This window comes from Acartia tonsa, chromosome 8 (genome assembly GCF_053477335.1).
Source record: "Acartia tonsa isolate MP-2025a chromosome 8, ASM5347733v1, whole genome shotgun sequence".
Lineage (NCBI taxonomy): Eukaryota > Metazoa > Arthropoda > Copepoda > Calanoida > Acartiidae > Acartia > Acartia tonsa.
Genome location: NC_137267.1, coordinates 44,853,426 through 44,878,982, shown reverse-complemented (window position 1 = coordinate 44,878,982; position 25,557 = coordinate 44,853,426). Strand labels below are relative to the sequence as shown.

Genomic DNA, 25,557 nt, shown 5'->3' with positions numbered 1-25,557 from the left:
AGCAACAGTTTGACTTTATTAAAGCATTTAATATTAATTCTTTATTGTTGAAATAGATACTAGAATTATTATTAGAAATCAGCAGCGCAGTGAACCAGGAAAATGCTGATATATCATATTAAACAAGTGATAACAATTAAAAGCTGTTGGTTCACAACCAGCTGATTGCAGCAGTGAGTCACGTGATCATGACAGAGACTCCATATTTTGGCGCCAGATGATTTATAAAACAAAGACGACATTTATACAGCTGATGGAGAATTTTATGTTATAGCTCATGTGAGGAAGCATAATGTTAGAATAAATCTAAAAAAAGACTTGTTATATAGTGGTGCTAAAACAAAAGTGATAAAAATGAAGTTAAATCTAGGAAGCTTGTTGCCCATCACTCTACTGTTACTTCATGTACCAGGTAAGATTTCAACATTTTGATTATTGCTTTGGTAAAGGCACTAGAAAGTGTTGTTTCTTTATTTATCCATTAAGATCTTATAAATGGCTGATCCATATTCAATAAAAAAACATTTCTTTCATATGTTCAATCCCTATTTTGTGATTATTTAGTGTTGATCTATTTGAATTCAATTGTATTCAAAACAAGAGTTACATACAGATAGAATGAGGGAAGCATGGTAAAATTTATTAACACCATTGATTAAAATAATCCAAAAACTTATCTTCATATTTATTAGTAACATAGTCACTGGACCCAAATGAGTCTCCTTTACTGTGAATCTTTTTTCAGTAAAGGAGGTCTAGGGTAGGTTTATTTTCCCTGTCAATTGCACCTTAAACTAAAGTTTAAATCGGAGGGTAGACTTACACCCCACTCCCCTCCATCCCTTCAATTACATATAGAGCCCCCAAGGTCGTTTCTGCTAGTAGCTCAATAAATTTACTAGAAAAAATGCCAAATATATATCATATCAATAAACAAAATGCCAGCATAATCTCTTACCAAACCAAAGATAAAAGATTATTTAAAATTATCCGGAAATAAGATTAAGATATCAAATAGTAATCTAACATCTTTTTAATACCAAATCAACAGCTGGGTCTTAGCTTTATCATTAATTATAATAGAATTCCTCCCAAACGAAATAGGTTAGGTTAGTTAAGGTGTCATATATGGTTTGTAAGGAAACCCCTCCGGGAAACCAATAGCATTCCAAATAGGTTAGGATCCCTAAGGTACAAGAGATGTTGTAAGAATGGATGTAGAATATACGTGGATATTATGACAGGGGAAAAATTATTATCCATTTAGATTGCTAGCATAAAACTCATTTGATGGTCAGTTCGTTCAACCAATAGAATGGAAGGGGACGGTGTAAAGGGGATAGGAGGAGGGAACTGTTATATCAGCCGGCTACAAGTTTTACTTTATTAGAGTACATTATAATCTGGTATAAGATCCAAGTAATAATATATCCATTGTTGTAAGTGGGTGAAATCTATGTGTAGATGTAATTCCAATGGAACCCTGATTAATATCCTGGCTTTGGTGCCGGCAGATAAAACTGCACAATCTTTACCTACAATCAATTGTGTCCCATACCCACAAACACACACACACATACACAACCACACACAAAAAAACATTCATTCTTCTTTGAGAAAAAAAAGAATAGAAAAGCCAGTATATCAATATCTTTAGAAAAAAAATTCAGAAATGAATGAAAAAATCAAAGTTATTTCAAATGAAAAATCTATTAAAATAAGTCTTCTGTACTATTTTTGCTATGGAGGAGGGTTCTTAAAAAGGAAAACTAAATTGCTATCTAATTGCTAGATCTTATTGGACAAACATAGAGAATTACGGCAAAGATTACTTATTAATTACTTTTAAAACAAGGATGACAACATCCATAAAAGCGAAGCACTGAAACTGTAGGACAAACGGATATTAACACTTATATAGTGTCAGAACTGAATAATCAGAATATAAATGTATAAGAGTTGAAGCAAAATTGTAAGTGTAAATTTGTTAAAAAACTGCTTGATACAGGATAATGTTTATGGGTTCCACGACAAACGTAGGAGTCCCAAACGTAGGAGTGGAAAAACATCGGAGTGGACAAACGCAGGAGTCCCAAACGTCGGAGTGGGACAAACGCAGGAGTGGGACAAACGTCGGAGTGGACAAACGCAGGATTTTTGGGACAAACGTCGGAGTGGACAAATGCAGTCCTAATTTTTTTTTTTCAATTTTGATTTTTTTCCATTTTTTTTTAAATTTTTAAATTTTTTTTCAATTTTGAATTTTTTTTTCAATTTTGAATTTTTTTTTCTATTTTGAATTTTTTTTTCAATTTTGAATTTTTTTTTCAATTTTGAATTTTTTTTTCAATTTTGATTTTTTTTCAATTTTGAATATTTTATACACCCCTCCCCCCCCCCCCCATCCCTCGGTCCCCTTTTTTTTCTTAGTTAGGTTAGGTTAGGTTATAGGCCAGGGGGCCGAGCGCTGCGGCTAGGCAGGCTAGGGAGCCGAGCGCTGCGGCCACAACCATTTTTTTGTAGACAGAGGGATATAAAAAAAATTTCAAAATTGTCATATTAGTAAAATAGCGGAGACTCCTGCGTTTTACTAATATAATGTCCACTCCGACGTTTGTCCACTCCGACGTTTTTCCCACTCCATGTTTGTCCACTCCGACGTTTGGGACTCCTGCGTTTGTCCACTCCGACGTTTGGGACTCCTACGTTTGGGGTAGGACCTGTTTATGGACATACTTACATTTTTAGGACTTGATTATAGAGTTGCTTTGCTTGAAACATTATACTTTGTTGTCCCAGGAATAAACATACCAAAAATCAGATAAATCGGATGATTAGATCACAAAAAAATTTGTTAAAAAGTAAATAATCAACAAGTTTAAAATGGACGTACGGACATTCTTAGAGTTGCTACGCTTTCTAAATCGTACCTTACTACTAAAGGAATCACCATGCAAAGTTTGAAATCGATAGGACAATTCTAACATGCCTAAATTAACAAAAAAATCTATCCGTTTGTGCCGGACGTTTGGACGGACGGACGGACGGACGTACGGACCGACCCTAATTATAGAAAAGCTTTGTTTTTAACAAATTATTTCTTTGGTTACTAGTCTTTCATAAGATTTAATGTTGTGGCCATATCCTTCAAAACTAAATTGGTACAATGGTTAGCAAGATCCTAACAAAATTCTTAATTTGTCTATTTATCCCTGCAGCGCGTAGTCATACTCTAACATTTATCTTGCATTAGGATTTGATCAGGGATCTTTGGAATAGGTAAAATATAAAAATAATTCCATTATGGATTTAAAACCGTTTAATATCTGCTGGATTAGAAACGGTTCCGAGCCATACTGAAAAATCATGGATCGTATTGTAGACAGCAGCTTTCTATGAATGAAAAAATCATTAAAATGATACCAATTTTTTAGCCAGGACCTTCGTCTAACAAAACTGGTTATGATCTTTTCATTTTAATATTTGCGGAAAGCTGTCTATAATACGATACGATAAATAAGTACTAAAGTATTCTAATAAGCCAAATATATAGAGAGGTTGAGTCAAAATCCATTTTCAATTTTATTTAAAGAACTTTTTGGGGACTGGGGTATTTTTTCTTTTTGTGATTTCTCTTGGGAGTGCGCAGGTTTCTTTAAAATAATTATAAACCTTCCTGGATCTATAAGAAGTTGTAAAAGAGAAAAGGTTAGCGAGAAAATTTACTACAGATTTATAAAGTGAAAAGATACAATTCAGTATTAGGGAAATATACAAATCATAGTTTGTTAAATTATTATTTCTTCAGATGATATATCCCTGGTATCCCTGTGTAGTTACCTGGTAGGCCATCATAGTTTCCTAGTCAGCTAAATTATTATTTCTTCAGATGATATATCCCTGGTATCTCTGTAGTTGCCTGGTAGGCCATCATGGTTTCCTAGTCAGCTAAATTATTATTTCTTCAGATGATATATCCCTGGTATTCCTGTAGTTGCCTGGTAGGCCATCATAGTTTCCTAGTCAGCTAAATTATTATTTCTTCAGATGATATATCCCTGGTATCTCTGTAGTTTCCTGGTAGGCCATCATGGTTTCCTAGTCAGCTAAATTATTATTTCTTCAGATGATATATCCCTGGTATCTCTGTAGTTGCCTGGTAGGCCATCATGGTTTCCTAGTCAGCTAAATTATTATTTCTTCAGATGATATATCCTTGGTATCTCTGTAGTTGCCTGGTAGGCCATCATAGTTTCCTAGTCAGCTAAATTATTATTTCTTCAGATGATATATCCCTGGTATTCCTGTAGTTGCCTGGTAGGCCATCATAGTTTCCTAGTCAGCTAAATTATTATTTCTTCAGATGATATATCCCTGGTATCTCTGTAGTTGCCTGGTAGGCCATCATAGTTTCCTAGTCAGCTAAATCATTATTTAAAAGGGACATCATGCATGTGCACCACAAAAATATTTTAAACAAAAGCGTGTATTTTACAATTAAATAATGGTCTGTTCATTCATCCAGTAGGAGCTGGAGGGATGTGGTTAAGAGGGTGGATGGATGGAGTATCGTTATTTTAGCCAACTACGAGCATCAGAGTACATGAAAAGCTGGCATAACAACGTTTAAGTAATAATATATCGATTTTTCAATTGACACAAAAAAAACAAGTTAGGCTAATTACAATAGTTTTCACATTTATTTAAAGTTATTTGAGTTGCCAGTAACCATTTAATGACTTTTAAACTTTGTTATGTATGTCTTTCTCCTTTAATTTTTTTAGGATTTTTATTTTAATTTTATACTCGTTTTATGGCAAAGCCAACAAGACCCTAAAAAAGTCAAACCAAAAGGTTGAGTAATGTAGAAAAAAAGAAAAAAATGGTTTGAGGTTCTCTTTAATGATTGTAGTCCCAGGAGACAGTTACCCAACACAGTAATGGCAAAAATAGGATAGATAATATTACATATATATAATATTAAACACCAATATAGGAATGAATATTTCGGCCTTCGGGGCTAACAGAACAGGCGTTAATTTGAGTTGAGTTTCCAAACTTTTCAATCCCTTATTGTAATCTTATGAAGGTATAATTTAATATGGATGTGCATTATTTTACCAGCCATTGTCTTGACTCTTGAAATTCCTGTATATTATGTTAACATATCATTGTTTGTAAAAAGACCATTTAGAGCATTTTCTTTAACATTTTTGTATTTGCCTGGATTAGTTATTTATTGCATCCTATTAAATACAACTTTCCGCGATATTAAAATGAATAATTATAATATAAAATCCAGTTTTGTAAGCCCCGGGGGGCCAAAGTTATGGTATAAAAAGATGGAATTCATTTAATGATTTCCATATTTGTTATTATACGATGCTATACAATATTTTATAGTATGGCTTAGAACCGGTTCTGATCCAGAGGATATCAATCGGTTTAGAAACCACTTAGCCCTACCTACACATTCTTTAATACAGAAGTACAAAAACACATACAGGGTAGCTTTGCTACTAAAAATAGAACATTGAAAATAGAATCTATTAATTTTGTAGACTAATTTGCTTAGGATTAATTACGCTAGCAGACAATAAAATTAAAATAAAAAATTTAAAGTACAAATTATCAATTTACTCCTTAATCCATTTTCTACAGGGAAGAAGGGGACTTTGGTCTGTAAATTACAGGTGCTCAAAGTTTTATATTCTTGAAATATTATTCAAAAACTTTGGGTACTTTTATTAATGTTGGTCCCTAACTATTAGTGTCCAATCTTTTTAACTAATAATTATGATCTACAAAAGAGGTACTTTTGTTTAACATTATTGGAGATGTATATCAATTTATCGTCCATTGTCTTATCCCCTAAGATCCCTGTTTTTCTGTACAAAAAAAATGCCTACAGTACAATCCCCATTTAATATTTATGGGTAAACGGGTATTTTAGAAAAAAAGAAAATAAATAGTGTGTAAAATCTCTCCACACAGTAGAGGGATATGGAAATAGAATATACTAAAAACTTTTTCGTAATATTTGGGGGGCAAATGGACAGGTCGTCAATTTTACGATGTGTTGCCCAATGACAGCTTTAAAAAACATATTAGTTTCGTGATTTCTTTCCGAATTAATTTCATTGTTGGTATAAGCTAGTATCTTATATTGATTCTGGTTTTAGGCTATTTTTGGAAACTTTTATGAAATCTAAGGTTTAACTGAAAAACCTAAATGCTTGTAGTACTAGTAAAAAGAAACATTATCACATTAATTAAAAGCAGTTTTGTTAGACCGAGAGGCCAAAAACTAGTTTCATTTTAATATTCCTGGAAAATTGTCTTTTATTCGATGCTATACTTGTTTCTCAGTATGGCTGAGAACCAGATCTAATCCAGCGTATATTATTAGGTTTGGAAGTCATACTGGATATGTTCTAAATTCATTCTTGAATAATTGTTATCCCCCCTTCTGATATATACTGCATGATCTTGGAATGGATTAAGAATATACGTGGATATTATAACAGGGGAAATTTGTCTTGAATTTAGCTTGCAAACATGGACCTCATTTATTGGTCAGTTCGTTTATACAGTAGGAGGGGAGGGGGCAAAGGAGGTAGATGGGAAGTACCGTTATTTTAGCCAGCTGTGAGTACAAAGTACATGAAAATCTGGTGCAACATCCTAATAATAATATATCGATTTATATGCTTCATGATCTAGAATGCTTTGATCTTTAAGGAAAATTCTTTGGTAAAATATAAGTATCATTTATTACGGTAACTTTCAGTAATATATTAAGAATATATTTTTACTTAATATTTTAATTACAAAGTAGTTTTGTGGAGTATTTAAAATTTTAGATAATTCTTTGGAGCTGAGCATTGGAATATAAATTTTGTTGGTACCCAAAGTTTTAAAAACAAATTTTCTAATTCGTTGACTTAAAAACTTTGTTTACTGTTGTTAAATCTTGATTGGATAGTACAATTTTAGCAGCGTCAAACTTTTCAAGTAATAAATGCACTTACATTTCTGTTTAGACTTATATATTTATATTTTTTTTCAGTTCTGACTCTCTACAAGTTTTATAATATTCGTTTGTCCCACCGTTTCAGAGCTTCGCTTTTATTAATGGTGTCATCATAGTTTTTAGAACACTAGCAGCTACGCCCCTAGTGGCCTCTAGGGGAATTTGTGAAGAGGGAAGTTGAATTCCAACAACCAATTTTAAAAGAAAAGGTTTTAAAAAATTGTGCGATTTCTATGTTGCGTTTAAGGTTCTACGAATATTTAAAACATTTTCGATTTTTTGTGATTTCTCTTGGGAGGCTTGGGAGGGTATTGGTACCCTCCCCCGAAATAGTTATAAACCTTGCCAGGATCTATGAGAAGCTACCCAATAAGAAGAACCCGATCGGTTCAGCGGTTAGCGAGATCCTTCGGTACAGACACCCAGACAAACACACATCCTGTTACTTTATTATAAGGATTAAAGTTTATTATCTCACTAACCGATCGTAATAAAATCTATTCCTCTGCTATAGTTAGAATATTCCTTTTCAAGCATTCTATCAATTAATCTGTTTCTGTATCCTATGTAGCTTTATTCAATATTCTGGTATGTTGCTTATATGTCAAAAATCATACTTGCATATACTATAGAAATGACTGTAGAATATATGTACGTAGATATTATGACAGGAGAAAAATCGTCGTCAATTTAGCTTGCAATAGCCTTTAGCTTATATTGGTCGGGCCGTTTATCGAGTAGGAGGAGAGTGGAAGGGGTAAAAGAGGGGGATGAGAGATATCGTTATTTTAGACCGCTACAGAGTTTACTTTATCATAGAACATGAAAATCTGGTGTAAGATCCAAGTAGTAGTACATCCATTCTTTTATGTCAAACATCATACTATCTTATAGGAAATATATAAGTTAGATTCCAAAAACTTTTACATATACGCTATAACAATGCTTATAAAGGGCATATTGCTAGAAAAGTTTCTCTGATCATAATAAAATCAGTAACCTTAAAATCAAGAAAAAAGTATGTATATGCGTTCAATGAATTTTGTGTTACTTTTTGTGTATATATAATAATAATATTTCTATTACAAAAAAGATTTCTTCTTTAAATACAAACTACATATAATAAGCTAACATTTTTTATAATCTTTTCTACAATAATCTTTTCTTATTTTAATGTCGCGAGACAAAGTGTCTCAAAATCAGCCATGTGACGTCATATAAATGAGGGAGGTGAGAGGAAAAATAGGAAAGAAAATCCCTAAAAAAGAGATGAATAATCTCTCATTTTTTTGACATCACATGGCTGATTTTTGAGACACTTTGTCCCGCTACATTTAAATTTTATCTATCTTTAACTTAAAGTTTCATGCTGACGCAATCTTCAGAAAGATACTAATGATTTTTACAAAACAAATTAGATTGGATGATTTTTTCTATATGTTTTGGGAGATTTTTCAACATATGTAATTTTTTCATTAAAAAATGCTAATTATAATAAGCTAATTCCGAAAACCGAAAGAATATTACCAAAATTATTAGCAATAGTTTGGTTTTATATCATCACGATATACGGGCCACATAAAAATTTGATAATTTGATTTGCACGTGAATGTATTGAATCGACCTTTAGATTTTACATTAAATAAATCATTTGCAGACATGACATTTTAGCAGACACGATGTCACACCTTCTCTTATACATCTCCCAAGGGCCAATGCTACAGATTGGCTGTAAGTTATTATTAATATATATTACTTGGCAGTACAGTACAGCTTGCTCTTGGCCTTATATCCGGGTTATTACTACAGATTGGCTGTAAGTTACATTAATATATATTACTTGGCAGTATAATACAGCTAGCTCTTGGCCTTATATCAGGGTTATTACTACAGATTGGCTGTAAGTTATATTAATATGTATTACTTAGCAGGATGGTACAGCTAGCTCTTGGCCTTAAATCAGGGTTATTACTACAAATTGGCTGTAAATAATATTAATATTTATTACTTGGCAGTATGGAATAGCTAGCTCTTGGCCTTATATCAGGTCTAAATATTGTTTTTGTTTTAATTACTAATATGGCTTTTATAGGTAAATATACAGAACGATAAAATCACTTCTCTAAAAAATTTTAATTCAGTTGCAATTTATATCATTTAAATAGAAAGACATAATATCCGCTGGAATAAAACCCATTCTCAGCCATACTAAAAAATCGTGTATAGCATCGTATTGCTGACAATTTTCCACGAATATTGAAAAGAAAAATCATAAAATACTTCAGGCCTATCAAAACTGGTTTAAATATAATTTTTTTATTTTAATATCAGCAGAAAACTGTATATAAAACGATACAATAACTAGAATACAAGACAACAAAATGCAGTCAGCGATATATTTATTGAGTTGCTGCGCTAATAGTACATTATTGTAATAATATTAACAAAAAAAAATCATAAAAAAAGTCTATGTAGTAACAATGGCCTAATTTTCATACGGAAAACATTAACTTACATCATAATCATATATTTAGGCAATAAAAAATACAATTACCTTTACATATAACAGTTAGGTTTACGAAATACTCACTGTATTGCTATTAACTGATCTATTATATAATATTTTCAAATTCAAATATTGGTATAATAACTTTTGTGACAACGCCTCTTAAGGTGAGTTTCATCATTTTTCACAGTAACTTTTCTCCTATTTCTAGCCACTGCGGGGTGCTCTAACCCTGTGGGGATAATTTCCTAACCCAGCGGGGCAATCACCTAACCTAAAATAAAATAACCTATCAAAAGCTACTGTGAAAATACAACCAAAGGCCACTTAAGAGGCGTTGTCACGAAAGGTACTATACCCCAAATAATTATTGAGACAAAACAACAAATACATTTAATATCAACATTAATAAATGATAATTACATTGCACTAATAAATAAATTTTTAAGAATAATACCATTGCATTGGTTTAAAATAATATAATTCAAGTATCCAAGGACTGAAAGAAGATGCCTTTGGGCGGTGTTGCACTATCAATTCTATAATGTATTTCAATACAAGTATTTTGGTCTAAAGCAAATGATCTCAGATATTATAAAAAAAAACCTACTATTAATGTGATTAGATTATTGACATGTTAATAATATATCAGCCATGGCCACTTTTAATATATTCGGCATGATATATGGTGAATGAATCTGTTTAAATAATTGAATGCTGATAAAGTCATGATACTTATTTACTGCCATATCCTATGATTTAAAGTAGTAAGGTTTTTTAGTCTGAAGCTTACAATTTTTGTAACTACAGAATTTATTAAGTTCTCCCTATCAGGAAAGCTACACATTTTTCCCAGGATGGTTTTAGGCTAATTCATTTCTAGATTTAGGTCTAGAGATGGGTTTAGGCTAGTTTTTTTGTTTTTTTTTCACCCATTTGTAGACAGAGTTTCTATATGCTATGGATGCAAATGTTAGTCTTATTATTTTTAAAGTAGTGAATTTTTTTGTCTGAAACTTTATATTTATCTTAAAGAGGTTTTATGCTATTTTCCTGTCCTCTCATACCCTCCTGTAGAGAGGTTTGTTTGTGGAGCCTACTGTATACATTTTGTATTATCTTCAATATTGTTTTTTTTCCTATTTGCAATCATGGGTGAAATAGATTGATTTCTTTATTATAATATGAAACGCATTTATGTAAGATATTGTGTGGTTGTTATATTTACACTGTTCCACCCTCAGATGTAAGAACTTTATTTTAGTGTTAGGCCAAAATGACTTTGCAATTGTATGTGTAAGTACGTCTAATAACACCCATTAATATTTTTAAAATCCGCAAAAAAATTTTCTGCAAAAAAATTGCATATGTTTGCAACCATTTTTGGCACCACTACTAAAATCAAGTTTTTAAACTTTTTATATAAAATCTTATTTACAAAAAATATCAAAAATTATTTAAAATTAAGCCTGAAAGAAAAAAAATCTAATTACATATATTAATTTTCATGTTTTAGGTCATTTTTTCAGGAAAGTATATTTTTTCCTTTTTTGACAATAATATATTTTTTTAACAATTCAAAGTAAAAAAGTAATAAAAATTAAACGGTTTTTCTTGAATAATAAGTTGAAAATTTCATCAAACATGCAATTTAAGTGATGAAAATTTAATAAAATCATTTTTTAATTGTTTAAAATTACCTATTTTCTACATTTAAAACAAAATGTTAAGGAAATTTTAAAATTTAAAAATTTAAAAAATGCTCAAAACAATCCCAAGGGTTAAATCTAATAATAAAAAAGCAAAAATACACCCATGGTTCTTTTTGAAACTTTCCTAATATGGAGAATTTAATCAGTTTAGAGTTATTTAAATCTTAAGCTTGAGACAAAAAAAAATTTTACTCTATATTATATTATATAAATGATGTTATAATTAAAATGCACTCATTGCAAGATATAGTTTTCTAGCAGAAAAAATACCCTTTCTTCTAGTTAATAGCAAAAAAGTTATGGTTTCCTAAGTCTTACATATTTCCTTTTTATCTAACTAAATAAAGCACCATAAGACATTTATAATGCTTCCCTGCAAAGTAAAACCCAATACAAATCAGTTTCTTCCAAAATCTTTAGCTTCAGAAAAGACTTACTATTAAGCAGATATTTATAGAGAATTTAAATATCTAAAAATTTATTAACTAATTGAATCATTTTTGTTAATTGAATTTTAAATACTTTTAAACCTCATTTACTAAATGAAAGTTTTAACTACATTGAATAAGTAATGTTATTATAAAGATATACACATAATTACATTATTAAAATCTAATCTTTACTATGTAAAAAGTTTGTTTTATACTTTTTCAACATAGAATAATGTACCTAAAATTATCTATCAGGAGTAAGGTAACGCTTTGGGTAATAAGTCACCTTGAACATGCCCTATGCTCTATGTCCATGGATTGCAGTGTAACATGTTTATGTGCCTAATGACCCAACACACAGCCCTTTGATTGCATAATATTTGTCTAGTAGTCCTAACGGTGCCAAGCCATTCTCAATACTCTAACTATTTATGTCATGCACCAGCCATAGCAGCAGTAGGAACTATTTCTAAGGCTTAGTTATGACTCTGTTCTGGGCTATGATTCGAATCTATCACCTTTCAGACATCGAGCAGAAGCACACCATGTTACACCACAGTTGCTAATTTTCTGTATTAGAATTGGTTCTTCTAAACAGGGTTTTAAAACACATCATATTTTGTATAAGTTCATTTTGTAATCACAGGTTTCAAAAGTTTATTAGTTAAACACAATTTTGATGAGAAAAAGGACATTCAAGGCAATCTCTCCAAATGACATCTATGATCTTATTATCTAATTTTGGTTTCGTCTCCCCAACTGGGTTAGCGGGGCACAGATTATTGGTTTACAAGTTGCAAAACAATGCACCCCCACACACACACACACACACACACACACTATACTGCTATTATAAATGCATTATGGTGTTATTTTATGCTTTTGTGTGTGTGTTAAAAATACAGTTTACTGCAGCCGTTGGAAACTTTTTCTTGTGGACTCTTCATTATATTTTGTTATTTAAGATTCTTCTTAAAATCTCTAATATAAATGGATATAGAATATACGTGGATAATATGAAAGGAAAAAATTGGAACTCATTATTGGATGGGGTAAAGGGGGTGGATGGGGAGTATTGTTTTTTGGCCCGCTGCAAGTTTAATATAATTAGAGAACATGAAAATCTGGTGTAAGATCCAAGTAATAATATATTTCCATTCTAATTTTGTATTATAAGATATTCATTTTAATAAACTTAAAGAAAGAACTATTGCATTATATATTTAGTCAAGTTGTAGTTTTCAATATTTTATTCTGCAATAATGTACAAAGTGTAATCCTATTATATAAAGTAGTAAGCGTTTTTTGTCTGTCCCGAAGGATCTCGCTAACCGCTGAATTGATATTGTTCTCCTTTACAGTGAAGCTCCTTGTAGGTCCTGGAAAGGTTTTAAACTATTTTTGGGGAGGGTGTATTCATCCCCCCCCCAAAAAAAAAAATATAATATTTTTTTTACTCTTTTGAAACTCAAATTCAAAATGAGATGAGGTCGACTTTTCCCCCTCCTACCTTAAGTGCCCCTAGAGACTTCTAGGGGCGGAGCCGCTAGTACATATATAATGTAAAGAATCTGTTTTTCTTGAATGGCAGAAAATTTTGTGGTAATAGTTATTTATCGCATCGTATTATTGACAGCTTTCTGCAGATATTAAAATGAAATATAATAAGATACAAACCAGTTTTTTTTTATCCCGAGGGGACGAAGGTCCGGGCTCACAAAATGTTTTTAGTTTTATGATTTTATTTTAACATTCTTGGAAAATTGTCTGAAATACGATGCTATGCCTGATTTTTCAGTATGGCTGTAAGTAGACTACTGTCTTTTTTTCATTTAATAAAATAAAAACTGCTCTAAATAACTACCTATATCTGCAGATTAGTACCCGCGACCGTAGCTCAACACGTAGCGCACTCGCTCTTCGTCGGGGAGGTGATAGGTTCTAATCTTGGATCAACACCGCGGCATAACTAAAGACGTTAAAAATGGTTCCTACTGCTACTATGTCAGATGCGCGACATTAATAGTCAGAGTAGGGGGGAATGCCTTGGCCCAAAACAGGCGCAACTCCTTACCATGCACAGTTAGGACTTCTCAGACAAAGGGTTGGTTGTTTGATGGGCGAATGGACGCTTTACACTGCAATCATAAGCAGAGTATGTTTCAAGGTGAGTGCAGAAGCTTTGAACCCGGAGCGACACCAAGCCCCCTAGAGTCATCATCATATCTGCAGTTTATATAAAACAACAATATTGCCATTTTAGAAAAGTTTTGCTTTATGTATCTTAAAACCAAATCCATGTATACTTATGACTGCTGTCCTTTGTCCATTTCATAAAATGGATCTACTGCAGTTCACGGTAAAATATTGCTGGTAACGAATATTGCCAAAAATCTATGAATTTTAAAAGCTGCTAGCTGCCAAACGGCTGAACGCACAGATCATGCCCGCACACTGTTTTAAGCGACATAAGAAGGCCTACAAATAATCTGTAATAGCCATAAATCAATAATGCATAATTATCTCGCAGTGCAGAGAACTGCGCGAAAAAGGCCTATTTTACGCGTTTTTTCTTCAGTGAAGCTTTCCCTGTGCATCATTGGATCTTGGCTATTCCAGATTATTTGTAGGCCTTCTTATACCGCTTAAAATGGTGTGCGCATATGATCTGTACTTTCAGCCGTTTAGCAGCTAAACGTCTTTAAAATTCACAGATTTTTGGCAATATTCGTTACCAGCAATATTTTACCGTGAACTGCAGTAGATCCCATAAAATAAATGATTCGCCATTATAAAATGCACCACATAGCTACCTCTTGGAGGCAGTATTCAAACATTGTAAAAAATATGATATTTAGGCCATTGGTCTTATAACTATGTTCTTTCTTCAAAACGGCAGAGGAGCACAATTAACTTTATGAAAAGGTGTAATATTTTCTGAGAGGGAGGGGACATTGGGCTGCTTATTACACTAGTCCCCAAAGTTCGTTGGCTGAACAACTTTAGGGGCTTTTTATAAAATGTTGTTCTGGTTCATTAATTTGAGTGTTCAAACATTTCAACCTCTAATTGTAATCTACAGAAGGGTGGTTTTGTGTATTATCATTGGCCATTGCTATATCCCTTTAGATCCTTAATTATTCTATAGATCAAATACTTGGTCGTCAATTCAAGACTATATCTCACAGACGTAAATACATGCTTTCCCTTTTTATAGAAAAGCTTTGAATGAAGAAAAAATAACATAAACAAATGCTATTTAAAAAACTTAGAGGAAAAGTTTCAACAGTTTTGTGTGTTTGATGATTACAAATGTGTATTTTTATTTACACTCCCCCTCAAGATGTGCAATCTATTATAGAAAATTGCAAAAACTATTTCAATATTTTGCAATGGGATTTGCTAACAAGCTTAAACCTGGAGACTTCAAGCCTCGGTCCTACTGAAAAGTTTTGAATTAATAGGATAAGTAAATTAAGTGCAAAAGAAAAATAAGTAAAAAGCCTAAAACCTGCTTGGATCAATCTTTTATGAATATTTGGGAATGATAGGTTTAGTAGTTTGAGATTTGTTAGCATTCATAATAACTAAAGGATAAGATTTTCAAAGTAAGTATAAAATCCGCATAAAATTTAACGTGAAATAATAGTTTTAGGTTATATTTTAAAAAATCTAGAACCGAGTAAAAGTGTCGGACTAATTATGACGTAAAAATAATAATTAGCCGATGAGAGGCCACTATAAATTTTACCATTGGTCAATAATGGCCTCTCATTGGCTAATTCTTTTTTTACGTCATAATCAGTCCGACACTATTACTGGGTTCACATTGTATCTTTAAAAAAACCGGTGAAATAGGCCTAACTAATTAATTCGCTTGATGGTTATACTTTATTCCTGCAACTTTTTGTGATCTTTATTACATTGCATCACATCTATGGATATCATGACCCGAATTAATCGATATACAATTACCTGGATGTTGCACCAGATTTTTATGTACTCGCTAAGTAATACTCGCTACTGGCTAAAATACAATACACCCATCAACCCCTTTACCCTATCCCTTCCCTTCCTATTGGATGAACGATCTGACCAATACATAATAGCAATATAAGCAACCTAAATTTGGCTATACTCAAAAAACGCCTATCTCAGAAAACGCCTATCTCAAAAAACCGCCCATCTCAGAAAACGCCTATCTCATCAAACGCCTTTTTCATAAAATGCCTACTACATTTTTAAAAATTATCTTGTAGTGAAACAGTCTAAGAAGGTATTGTGAATAATGTACAATATCTACATTATAAATCTTCTTATTGAAATATCTATCTTTGAAGTAAAATGTCACTTAGGCACTTTTTACTTTTTTAAGCATTTTGAGCAATAACATACTAAAGGTTTGCTTTTTGAAAAATGATCACAACTGAATAACAAAAACTTTTACCTAGTTAATTCATGTTTTAAGTTTCTTTATTTCATATATCTTCTGCAAACAACCCAGTTTACTTTTCAGTTAATACAATAAGATGAACAACTATAAGCTCTATTAAAACATACTTCTTATTTATTTTCTTTATTATTTGACCTAATATCTTGAATTAACAGAATACCAGGTTGAAATGTTGTAAATATGACTACACCTAGTAAATTTATTAAGGGATAAATAGTTTGGAAAACACAAAACTTTTTTCTAGTTTTCATTATGCTTAAAAGAAATTTTAGATTCATGTTATAAAATTATTAACATACACAAATAATATACAAAATATTTATTGAGTATGATATGCTTTAAACTTATCAGAATTATATGGCTGTTCCTCAAAATAAAAAAAATTGTTTAGAATAATAATTATAAATTATAAAGCAATTTAACATTTTCTATGTAACAATTTAACTTTCCATATTTGATGAATTTGAGGGTAAAAATAGGGTGAGGTTATTTTAATATCTTACCCCTATATTCCTTCTTATTTTTACTAGATTCAAAAATGATGTACTTTTGAATGAGCTTCTAAACCCTTTCCTCCAATGAGTTCTCCCTACAATAATTTTCAACCCATTTATTTAAACTATCCTTATTCTCTTAATATAGCAGCTACTCTTTAGTTTACCATTTTATCCATCTTTGTACATAGTTTATTAACTGGTTGATTTAGTAACTGTTTATTTGTGTTTTAAGTAAGAGATTATTAATGACAAGTATTGTATTATTCTATTGAATACTGTTTATAAATTAGGCTTTATTTTTTTAAAATGAAGTGGTTATTTTATGAAAAAGGCGTTTTTTGAGATAGGCGTTTTCTGAGATGGGCGTTTTTTGAGATAGGCATTTTCTGAGATGGGCGTTTTTTGAGATAGGCGTTTTCTGAGATAGGCGTTTTTTTTAGATGACCCCTAAATTTAGGAAGAATTTGCCCCTGTCAATATATCCACGTATATTTTATATCCATTCCCTACAGCCCTGATGAATATGGATTCAATTATTTACAAGGATGACACCATGACATAAAAACTTGTTTACCTTCTTCTCAGGGATGACAGGGATAGGTCACCGTTAATAAATTTTATTTTACCCATTCTTATTCATTTTTAACTATCAAAGACAATTTCTTTTAAAAATTTAATTAAGAGGAAGATTAACTTAACTTCTATTTACTTTTTACATTATTTTTTGCTATCCTAATTTTTTTAGTCCGGCCAATCAATTTACTATAATAGATAGATATTAATAAAAATTTATAATTCAAGCAAATTTTTTTACAATTGGGTTTTGCAGTCAATTTAAAACCTAGCAAGTAAAATATGAAAATTAACTGTCTTGGTTCTGTGAGAAAAAAAATTATTGTTAAAAATTACTCCTTCTGTAGACTACATTTAGTGGTTGAAACATTTCGACACTCAACTCAATAAACCAACTAATCAAAAATCAGAAAAGTTCCCAAAATTGTTCAGGAGACAACAACAAAAAACATTTTTAAAAAACTTCGAGGACTAGTTTAATAAACTTTTACCTCGTTGAATAATAACCCTTGTTTATTAAATTTTAACATTTTGATTAAAATTTTTGTTGTGAAAAGTATGCAATCTTGTTATAAAAAATTCAAAGTTGACAAGTTTGTAATTGTTGCCCTGCCAAAACTTTTATTTGACCCTATTAAGTTGGACTTTATATCCAGGTTAAAATTTTGCCAATTTAGTTTGTGCATCTGCTGGGGCTAATTGTATGCAAATTAGCACCAACCCTTAGTTCATCACCACAAACAGATAAAATTGAAGGATCTAACGGGATAAGATAATGGCCGATGAATTAATGTACATCCCCAATGATGATACATAAAATTATCCCATCTGTAGATTTTAATCAGTGGTAGAAACGCTTAAACTTAATTTACTAGAGTTCCCAAAGTTGTTAAGACAACGAATACGAAACTTTTTTATAGAACTTTGAGGACTAGCGTAATAAACAGCCCAATATCCCATCCCAGTAAAAATACATTTCCTTAGGGACGTCCAAGCTTTTTATTTTATCTTTAAGGGGGAAGGGATGAGTTTTAAAGATTTTGAGGGGAGAAATCAAATGTTTTTTTTAATTTAGGGGTAAATGTGGTATCCGCCTTGGTTAAATGGCAGACACCCGAGTTCAAATGACTACGGCAGTGCGAACAGACGTGGACACATATATTATAGAGAAGCTACGCTTCTCTAGCAATCACTAAATAATAAACAGAGTCTATTCAGATGTTACTTTATTCAGGGTCTAAGGTTTACTAAAGTTATATACAACAAACAATAAATACACAGATTGGAATAAATAATCCTAAAGCAGAATCAATATAAATACATATACAATAATCAGATTGGGCAATAATGATCCCCCATCCCTGGAAAGGGTGGGGGAACCAAACAATACAGCTTAACCATAATAAGGCTGTCAAAATCTATCATTAATTTTAAAGCATAGGGAGGGGTCAGGCTGACCCCTTCCCCAGTACTCGGGGGAGGGCCCTCGGCCCTTCTCCGAACCAAGGTCAGGGTTGCCATAGAACATGGCTCACGGCTGCCGAATACCACATAAACACCACTTTTCCCCCACTGTTGAACGATTTTTTTATTCCTTCATACTGAATGTGATTTTTTTTGAAGAAAAAAGTTTTTTTTATTTCTTGTTAGGATAGGTTAAGTTAGTGTTTGGGAAGCTCCACAGGTATACTTCCCCAGAGGGCCCTCCTTGTTAAAGTGAAACTTTATCTAACAAAAAGGTTAACTGATGAAAATCCTGTAACGCACAAAATTTATTAATAGTCATCAAAAAAAATAGCTGAAAACCTGACCATTTATGGAGAAAAAATTATTAGTTGTAAGCTTAAAAAGTGTGTAAGATTGATGTTTTTATGACAGAAAAATGATTATTTTAACAAACTGTGGATTTTAAAAGAGTTTTAATAAAACTTGCTGTTTTTAGGGAACAGTATTAAATTAATTTGGCAAAGTAGGTTTAACTGCATTTACACTAATTCTAATACATCCATGTTAATAGATTTGTGTGTCGACATTGAGCTGTGCGAACCCACCGATTTTGCCATTATTCGAATAAAAAAACCAGCCCATAAAATAACATAAAAATAATGATTAATATTTGATACATACTAAAATGCAGTTTAATTTTTTCGTTTTTGGATGGTTGGGGATGTCACATTTCCAAAAAAAATAGCTTAAACCACCGTATTTTCTTAAAGAGTAGACCCCAATCGGTTCAGCAGCTACAGAGAGATTAAACTTCAGACGGACAAACAGACTTTGCTTTATTTTGTATTACAGATAACACTTACTGAAACCAGCCTATCCTTTGAAAAAATTGATAATCCCTTGGTTATTTGGTCTCCTTTCTTTACTCCATGATGGCCAAAATCCTCAAATATATGTGTACTACATGAGTATGATATGCATTTACTAATTATAAAATTGCAATTAATATTTTCATTTTTTATTTCGAAGATTTGTTGAACATTTTTGGCCATCAAATATTCACCTAGCATCATTGAGCTCCTAGTAGGGCATTTGTGCTGATAATAACGTTAACATATTTTCAACTCTATTCATTAAGCGGGGGGGGGGGGGATGTCAGAAAATAGCCAAGACATTTATAAAGCTTCCAGTGAAAGTACAACCTTTTCGGACCAAATTTTCTGAGATCTTTAACTTCATAAGAAAAATATTACTACCTTATAAAATAGGCTATACTGTTAAATAAAAAGTTTAAACCCGCGACCGTGGCTCAACAAGTAGCGCATCCGCTCGTCGTCGGGAAGGTGATAGGTTCGAATCTCGGCCCGACACCGCGTCATAACTAAAGACGTTAAAAATAGTTCCCACTGTACTATGTCAAATGCGCGACGTAAATAGTTAGAGTGGGGGGAATGCCTTGGCCCAAAACAGGCGCAACTCGCTACCATGCACAGTTAGGACTTCTTTGCCATCGGTCGTGCATCTCAGAGAGTTGGTTGTCTGATGGGTGAATGGACGCTTTACACCGCAATCATAAGTATTGTATGTATGTTTCAAGGTGCGTGGAGAGAGGTAACTATACCTAGTACCCGAAGCGACACCTAGCCCTGGAGTCTTATCTCTTTTTAAATAAAAAGTTTGATTAAAACTTTTTTTTATAAGCGCAGCTATTCAGTAATTATTCTTTTATTTCAGTTGGAAGTGACGGGAATCCAGACGCGAAGCGACTCTACGATGACCTGTTGTCGGACTACAACAAGCTGGTGCGGCCAGTCATCAATGTTACAGACGCAGTCACTGTCAAGTTCAAATTAAAGCTTTCGCAGCTTATTGATGTGGTGAGTGGATTTTTTAGAGGAGTCTGACGGTCAGCCGTTCAGTCATTGTAATAGTAGTTGATAGGTCCTGGTAAGGTCATACCTGTTTTGGGGGAGTGTACTACCACCCTCCCATAAGAAATCGCTCCTAAAATATGATATCTTATCCTCACTAGATGCCTCCAGAGGTGTAACTGCTAGTTTTGCCTATATCTTCAAGCTATCTTAAACAAAAAATAAGATATTTACTAAAGGAAAAAATGTCATTAACTTTTTGTCCCGTTGCAGATGCACCAAAGTGTTGATAAAACCCTATATAATATACTAATTTTGTATAGAATATAAATAGATAATACATATACATTATACATACTAAAAAGTACTTTATTTACAGACTAGCGGCTACGCCCCTGGAGGCTTCTAGGGACAAGTAAAATTGTTTCTTTTCAATCTTTTAAAATCAGCAAATTACCAAAAATATTTTTTTCGCCAATAGATTGTGTTAGATATGTTTTAGCTAATTGCAAAGAATGTCCGCAGGGCGGCGTTTTTTTTTTAATTTTTGTCGATTCTCTGGTGAGGGTGGTGGTACTCTCCCCCAAAACCTTACCGGGACCTATAAGAAGCTACCCTGTTAAGGAAAACCCGATCGTTTCAGCGGTTAGCGAGATCCTTCTTTACAAACAAACAGACAGTCAGACATCGTTCCACTTTGTTTTATAGATAGCGGCTGTGCCCATAGCAACTAGAGGCTTTAAAGGTTTGAGAAGGAGGGACATAGGCATGGGACAACGGATCTTAAATTCAATTTCTTTGCTCTCTTGGACTTTGGGTACTAGAACTAATGCAACTTATTTCTATCTGCCCTCCAAAAAATTCTTTTAGATTCAAATAGCCTGTTGGCTATGCCTTTTTGCTGGTTTCATTAGCATTTGTGGCATCTTGTGTTTTGGCTGCATACATAGTGTCACAGAGAGTTATCTAAACCTCTGTTTTTAAAATACAAGCTAGAGTCCATACAATGCCCTTACTTTGAACATACATAGTTATAGAGGCCAGCTATGGGGATATAGTTGCACGATTATCGATTAAAAGTAAAATCTTTAGTGATAATTCACATACCTGTTAATGAAATGATCAAAGCACCGATAGCACTTCCTCATTTTATCCATCAATACATGGTTTTTCATTTCAACTCAAAGAAAATACGTTTTTTTCCTTTTGCTTAATGAAAACAATTCCATTTTCAAAAAGGACAAAAGCTTTTCCTACGAACTTTCCTATCAAAGAAATTTTTGCTTTTCCGTAGACAACCTCACAATCTAATACATATAGACGTTCAAGTGCAGTAAAGTAGTGTTTTGCCCCCCTTAAGCTTTAAAATTCCTCATTTCAACCCACTCAAAATTTAAAAATATATTAGATTATCCACCTAAAACCTTTAAAATACCACATTTTGCCCCCCATATTAAAATGTAAAGCTTGGGCGTCTCTAGCCGCATACAACATTGTCTTTATAAAAATATGCATAAAAATATGTAAAAAAAACTATACTATAAAGTAGGTAGCAACATTCTGGTTCTTTTATGCATAATTTACTAATCATAATATATCAACTTCATTATTATGTTACATATTATGTTTACAGTACATAAAAGGTAAAATTATACATGTGCTAACATAAAAAAGTAGCTGTTCTATTTTAAAAAATGTATTTAAGCATAAAAAAACTGTTTTTTTATATTCTTGAAAAGTTTTTCTTTATTGTTTACCATTCATATAATAATTTTACATTGTGTGAAAATTTACTGAATTAATCAACAAATGCATAGAAATCGTTGTCACCAATAAAGTCCTAAGAAAAATCAATAATAGTTTATACATAATCTGATTTTCATATTTTTTCTTGTCGATTTTTAGCATTTAAGAGGTTATATGTAAATGAATCTTATAGACTAGTTTTCCAAAATATAACAAATAAATTTTCAAAATGACAATTAACAGTGAGTGAGGGAACATTTGTCTGTTTATTACACCAATCCCCAAAGTTTTATAATAATGTTTTCTTATTAGTTGGCCTAACAAATTTTATTGAATTTTGGTTTATTAAGGGATTCTGGACAAAGCTACTTTGTCCAAGATCCTTATTAAGTGGTATGTTTAAACGTTTCAACCACTAATTGTAATCCCCAGAAGGATTAATTTTGTGTATCAACATTAGAGATTTACATTAATTTAACGGCCTCTTCCTTATCCCTTTAGATCCCTGGTTAATTTACCATAATGCATGAAGGAAAAGACATAATATCATACTTTAGCAGTGTACGGTACATTAATTTGTATTGAAAAAGTTTACCAACCATCTTTTGGCACCTCATATTATTAAAAGCGAAGTTTTTCTATAATTAGGGTCGGTCCGTATGTCCATCCGGAACGGGTAGCTTTTTACGTTGATTTAGGCATGTTAGAATTGTCCTATCGATGAAAACTTTGCATGGTGATTCCTGTAATAGTTAGGTACGCTTTAAAAAGCTTAGCAATTCTATAATCGTCACCAGAATGTCCGAACGTCCATTTTAAACATGTTGATTTTTAACAAGAAATTTTTATGTGACAAAATAATCCGATTGATCTGATTTTTTTCATTCTGATTTCTATGATAACAAAGTACAATGTTATAGTGAAGAATCTATATAATAAAGTACTAAACATGTAACTATGTCCTTATACATCATCCTGTATTTAAGCAGTTTTTCAACAAATTTACTTATAATTTTGCTTCGACTCTTATACATTTATATTCTGATTATTCGGTTCTGAACTCTACAAGTGTTAATGTTCGTTTGTCCTACCATCTTTGAGCTTCGCTTTTATGGATGTTGTCAATACAAAATTTGCATTAAAGGTAAATTTAAGAGATTGATCAATGAAGAGGACTTTAGCAATGAATATAAAAATATACGTGGATATTTTGCCAGGGGAAAAATTGTCGCCAATTTAGGTTACTAATAAGTATTAATTATTGGTCAGTTCGTTCATCCAGTAGGACGATAGAGGATGGGGTAAAGGGATTGTATTTAGCCCGATGCGAGTTTCACTTTATTAGAAAACATGAAAATCTGCTTATTAAACGATTTCTGTATATTATTTTCCAGTTCAATTATAAGAACTGTATTTTTAAAGGAGATTTATATAAAATTTGCCATGTAGGTTTTTAAAAAAAATAACAAAATGCCATTTAACTTTGAACAGTGTAACTTTTAATATTTTTTTTTATAGAAATAACTAAATGCTTGTCTTTAATATTACCTAAATGATTGTCCTAATATCTACTGTCAATTAACAATAAAATTAAATCGACAGAAAATAAAATTGATTGTCAACGTAATATTTATTGTTTGTATCAAAACATATTCACTAAGAAAAGTTAGGGAAGGGACATTGGGCTGTTTATTAAACTAGTCCCCAAAGTTCTATGATAAAGTTTTCGTATTTTATACCTAACAACTTCGGGGACATGTATTGGGTTATGATGGGTTGGTACATTAACTTGAGTGTTTAAAAAAATGTTTTAACCATTGAATTGTTAGTTTTAATCTACAGAAGGGATAGTTTTGTATATCATCATTGGGGATGTACATAGATTTATCGGCCATTGCCTTATCCCTTCAGAACCCTGACTATGACACATATGTTAATAAAAGTAAGGTATTAGAAACACTATGAAAAATAACATGGGCAGATAAAGATATTCTAAAAAACAATTGATGAAACGATGATCAAAAAAAAATATATATGTATTAATCGATATATTATTACTTGGATGTTGCATCAGATTTTCAAGTTCTGTAATAAAGTGAAACTTGCAGCGGGCTAAAATGACGTCCCCACCTTCCACCCCATTTACCTTATCATCTCCCCTCCTACTGGATGAACGAACTGACCAATTAACGAATATTAACTGAAATAATGTCAATGAATAGGCATAATATATCTAGAGGATCCGTGTGAATTTTTGTTTCAATGTTATCCTATTGGCTGATTTAGAGATAATATGTATCTATGTTGTATCTATGTGGTAAAGCAAATAAAAATCTGTATTCGTATCCCAAGAGAAAAGAGTTTATTATATCTGTAGAATGATAATGTACCGTTAATGTACTGCCGCAACCATCTAATAACAACTTTTTATTACAAATGTATATTATACACCTACTTTTCCTTTAGTAGGTCCCAGTGGCTTCGCACGCACCTGGGATCAAAAGGCTTAGGCCCTATGGGTCTAACAAAACTGGTTTTAATATCCGCGAAAAGCAGTCTATAATACGATGTATTATATTCTCTTTAAATTATTTATTTTTTTTAGTTTATGGGACGGTTTTAGACTAGTTTATGCTCCATCCTCCCCTTTGAATTCATAGCCACTAGATGCTAGGAACGCAATCGCTAGTTAAAATATGCAAAATTCAAAAACAAGTAGTTTAAAATGTAATTCAATATAAAGAAATTTAGATTAACTATCCTAATAAATTAACTATGAAGATCTTTAGAAATTCTGCAGATGAGGAAAATATTTTTAACTTGTTTGATTTTTTTCCTTTTTCTTTTTTTTCTGTCTCATGACCGTATGCGATCCCTGCAATTATTCCTAATATTTATTGTTCAGTTCGCATGTCCATTAGGAGGGGAGGGGATGAGATAAAGAGGGTAAAGGGAAGATCGTCATTTTAGCCCACTACAAGTTTAATTTTGTTGTAGTATATGATATTCTGGTGTAAGATCTAAGTAATAATAATTTTATTAACCTTATAATAAAGTAACAGGTTGTTTGTCCGTCTGTGTGTAAGTTTGTCTGTACCGAAGGATCTCGCTAACCACTAAACCGCTAAACAGGGTAGCTTCTCATAGGTCCCAGAAAGTTTATAACTATTTTGAATACAGAATAATCAACAAAAAATGATAAAAAATACCCTGCGGACATTTTTGCAATTAGCTAAAATCATAACTAAAACCATTTATCGGTGAGAAAAATATTTTTGTTAAATAGCTG

General features: G+C 32.0%; 1 protein-coding gene across 1 annotated transcript in view; it reads left to right on the top strand.

Annotated features, from left to right (window-relative positions):
* Positions 1-217: 217 nt before the first annotated feature.
* LOC145327064 (acetylcholine receptor subunit alpha-like) overlaps positions 218-25,557 on the top strand; it is a 120,221-nt gene continuing 94,881 nt past the window's right edge. Inside the window, exons 1-2 of the mRNA XM_080170583.1 lie at positions 218-412; positions 20,386-20,528. Of these exons, the coding sequence (XP_080026709.1) occupies positions 355-412; positions 20,386-20,528 (201 nt within the window). The 5' untranslated portion in view covers positions 218-354. The remainder of the gene's footprint in view (positions 413-20,385; positions 20,529-25,557) is intronic.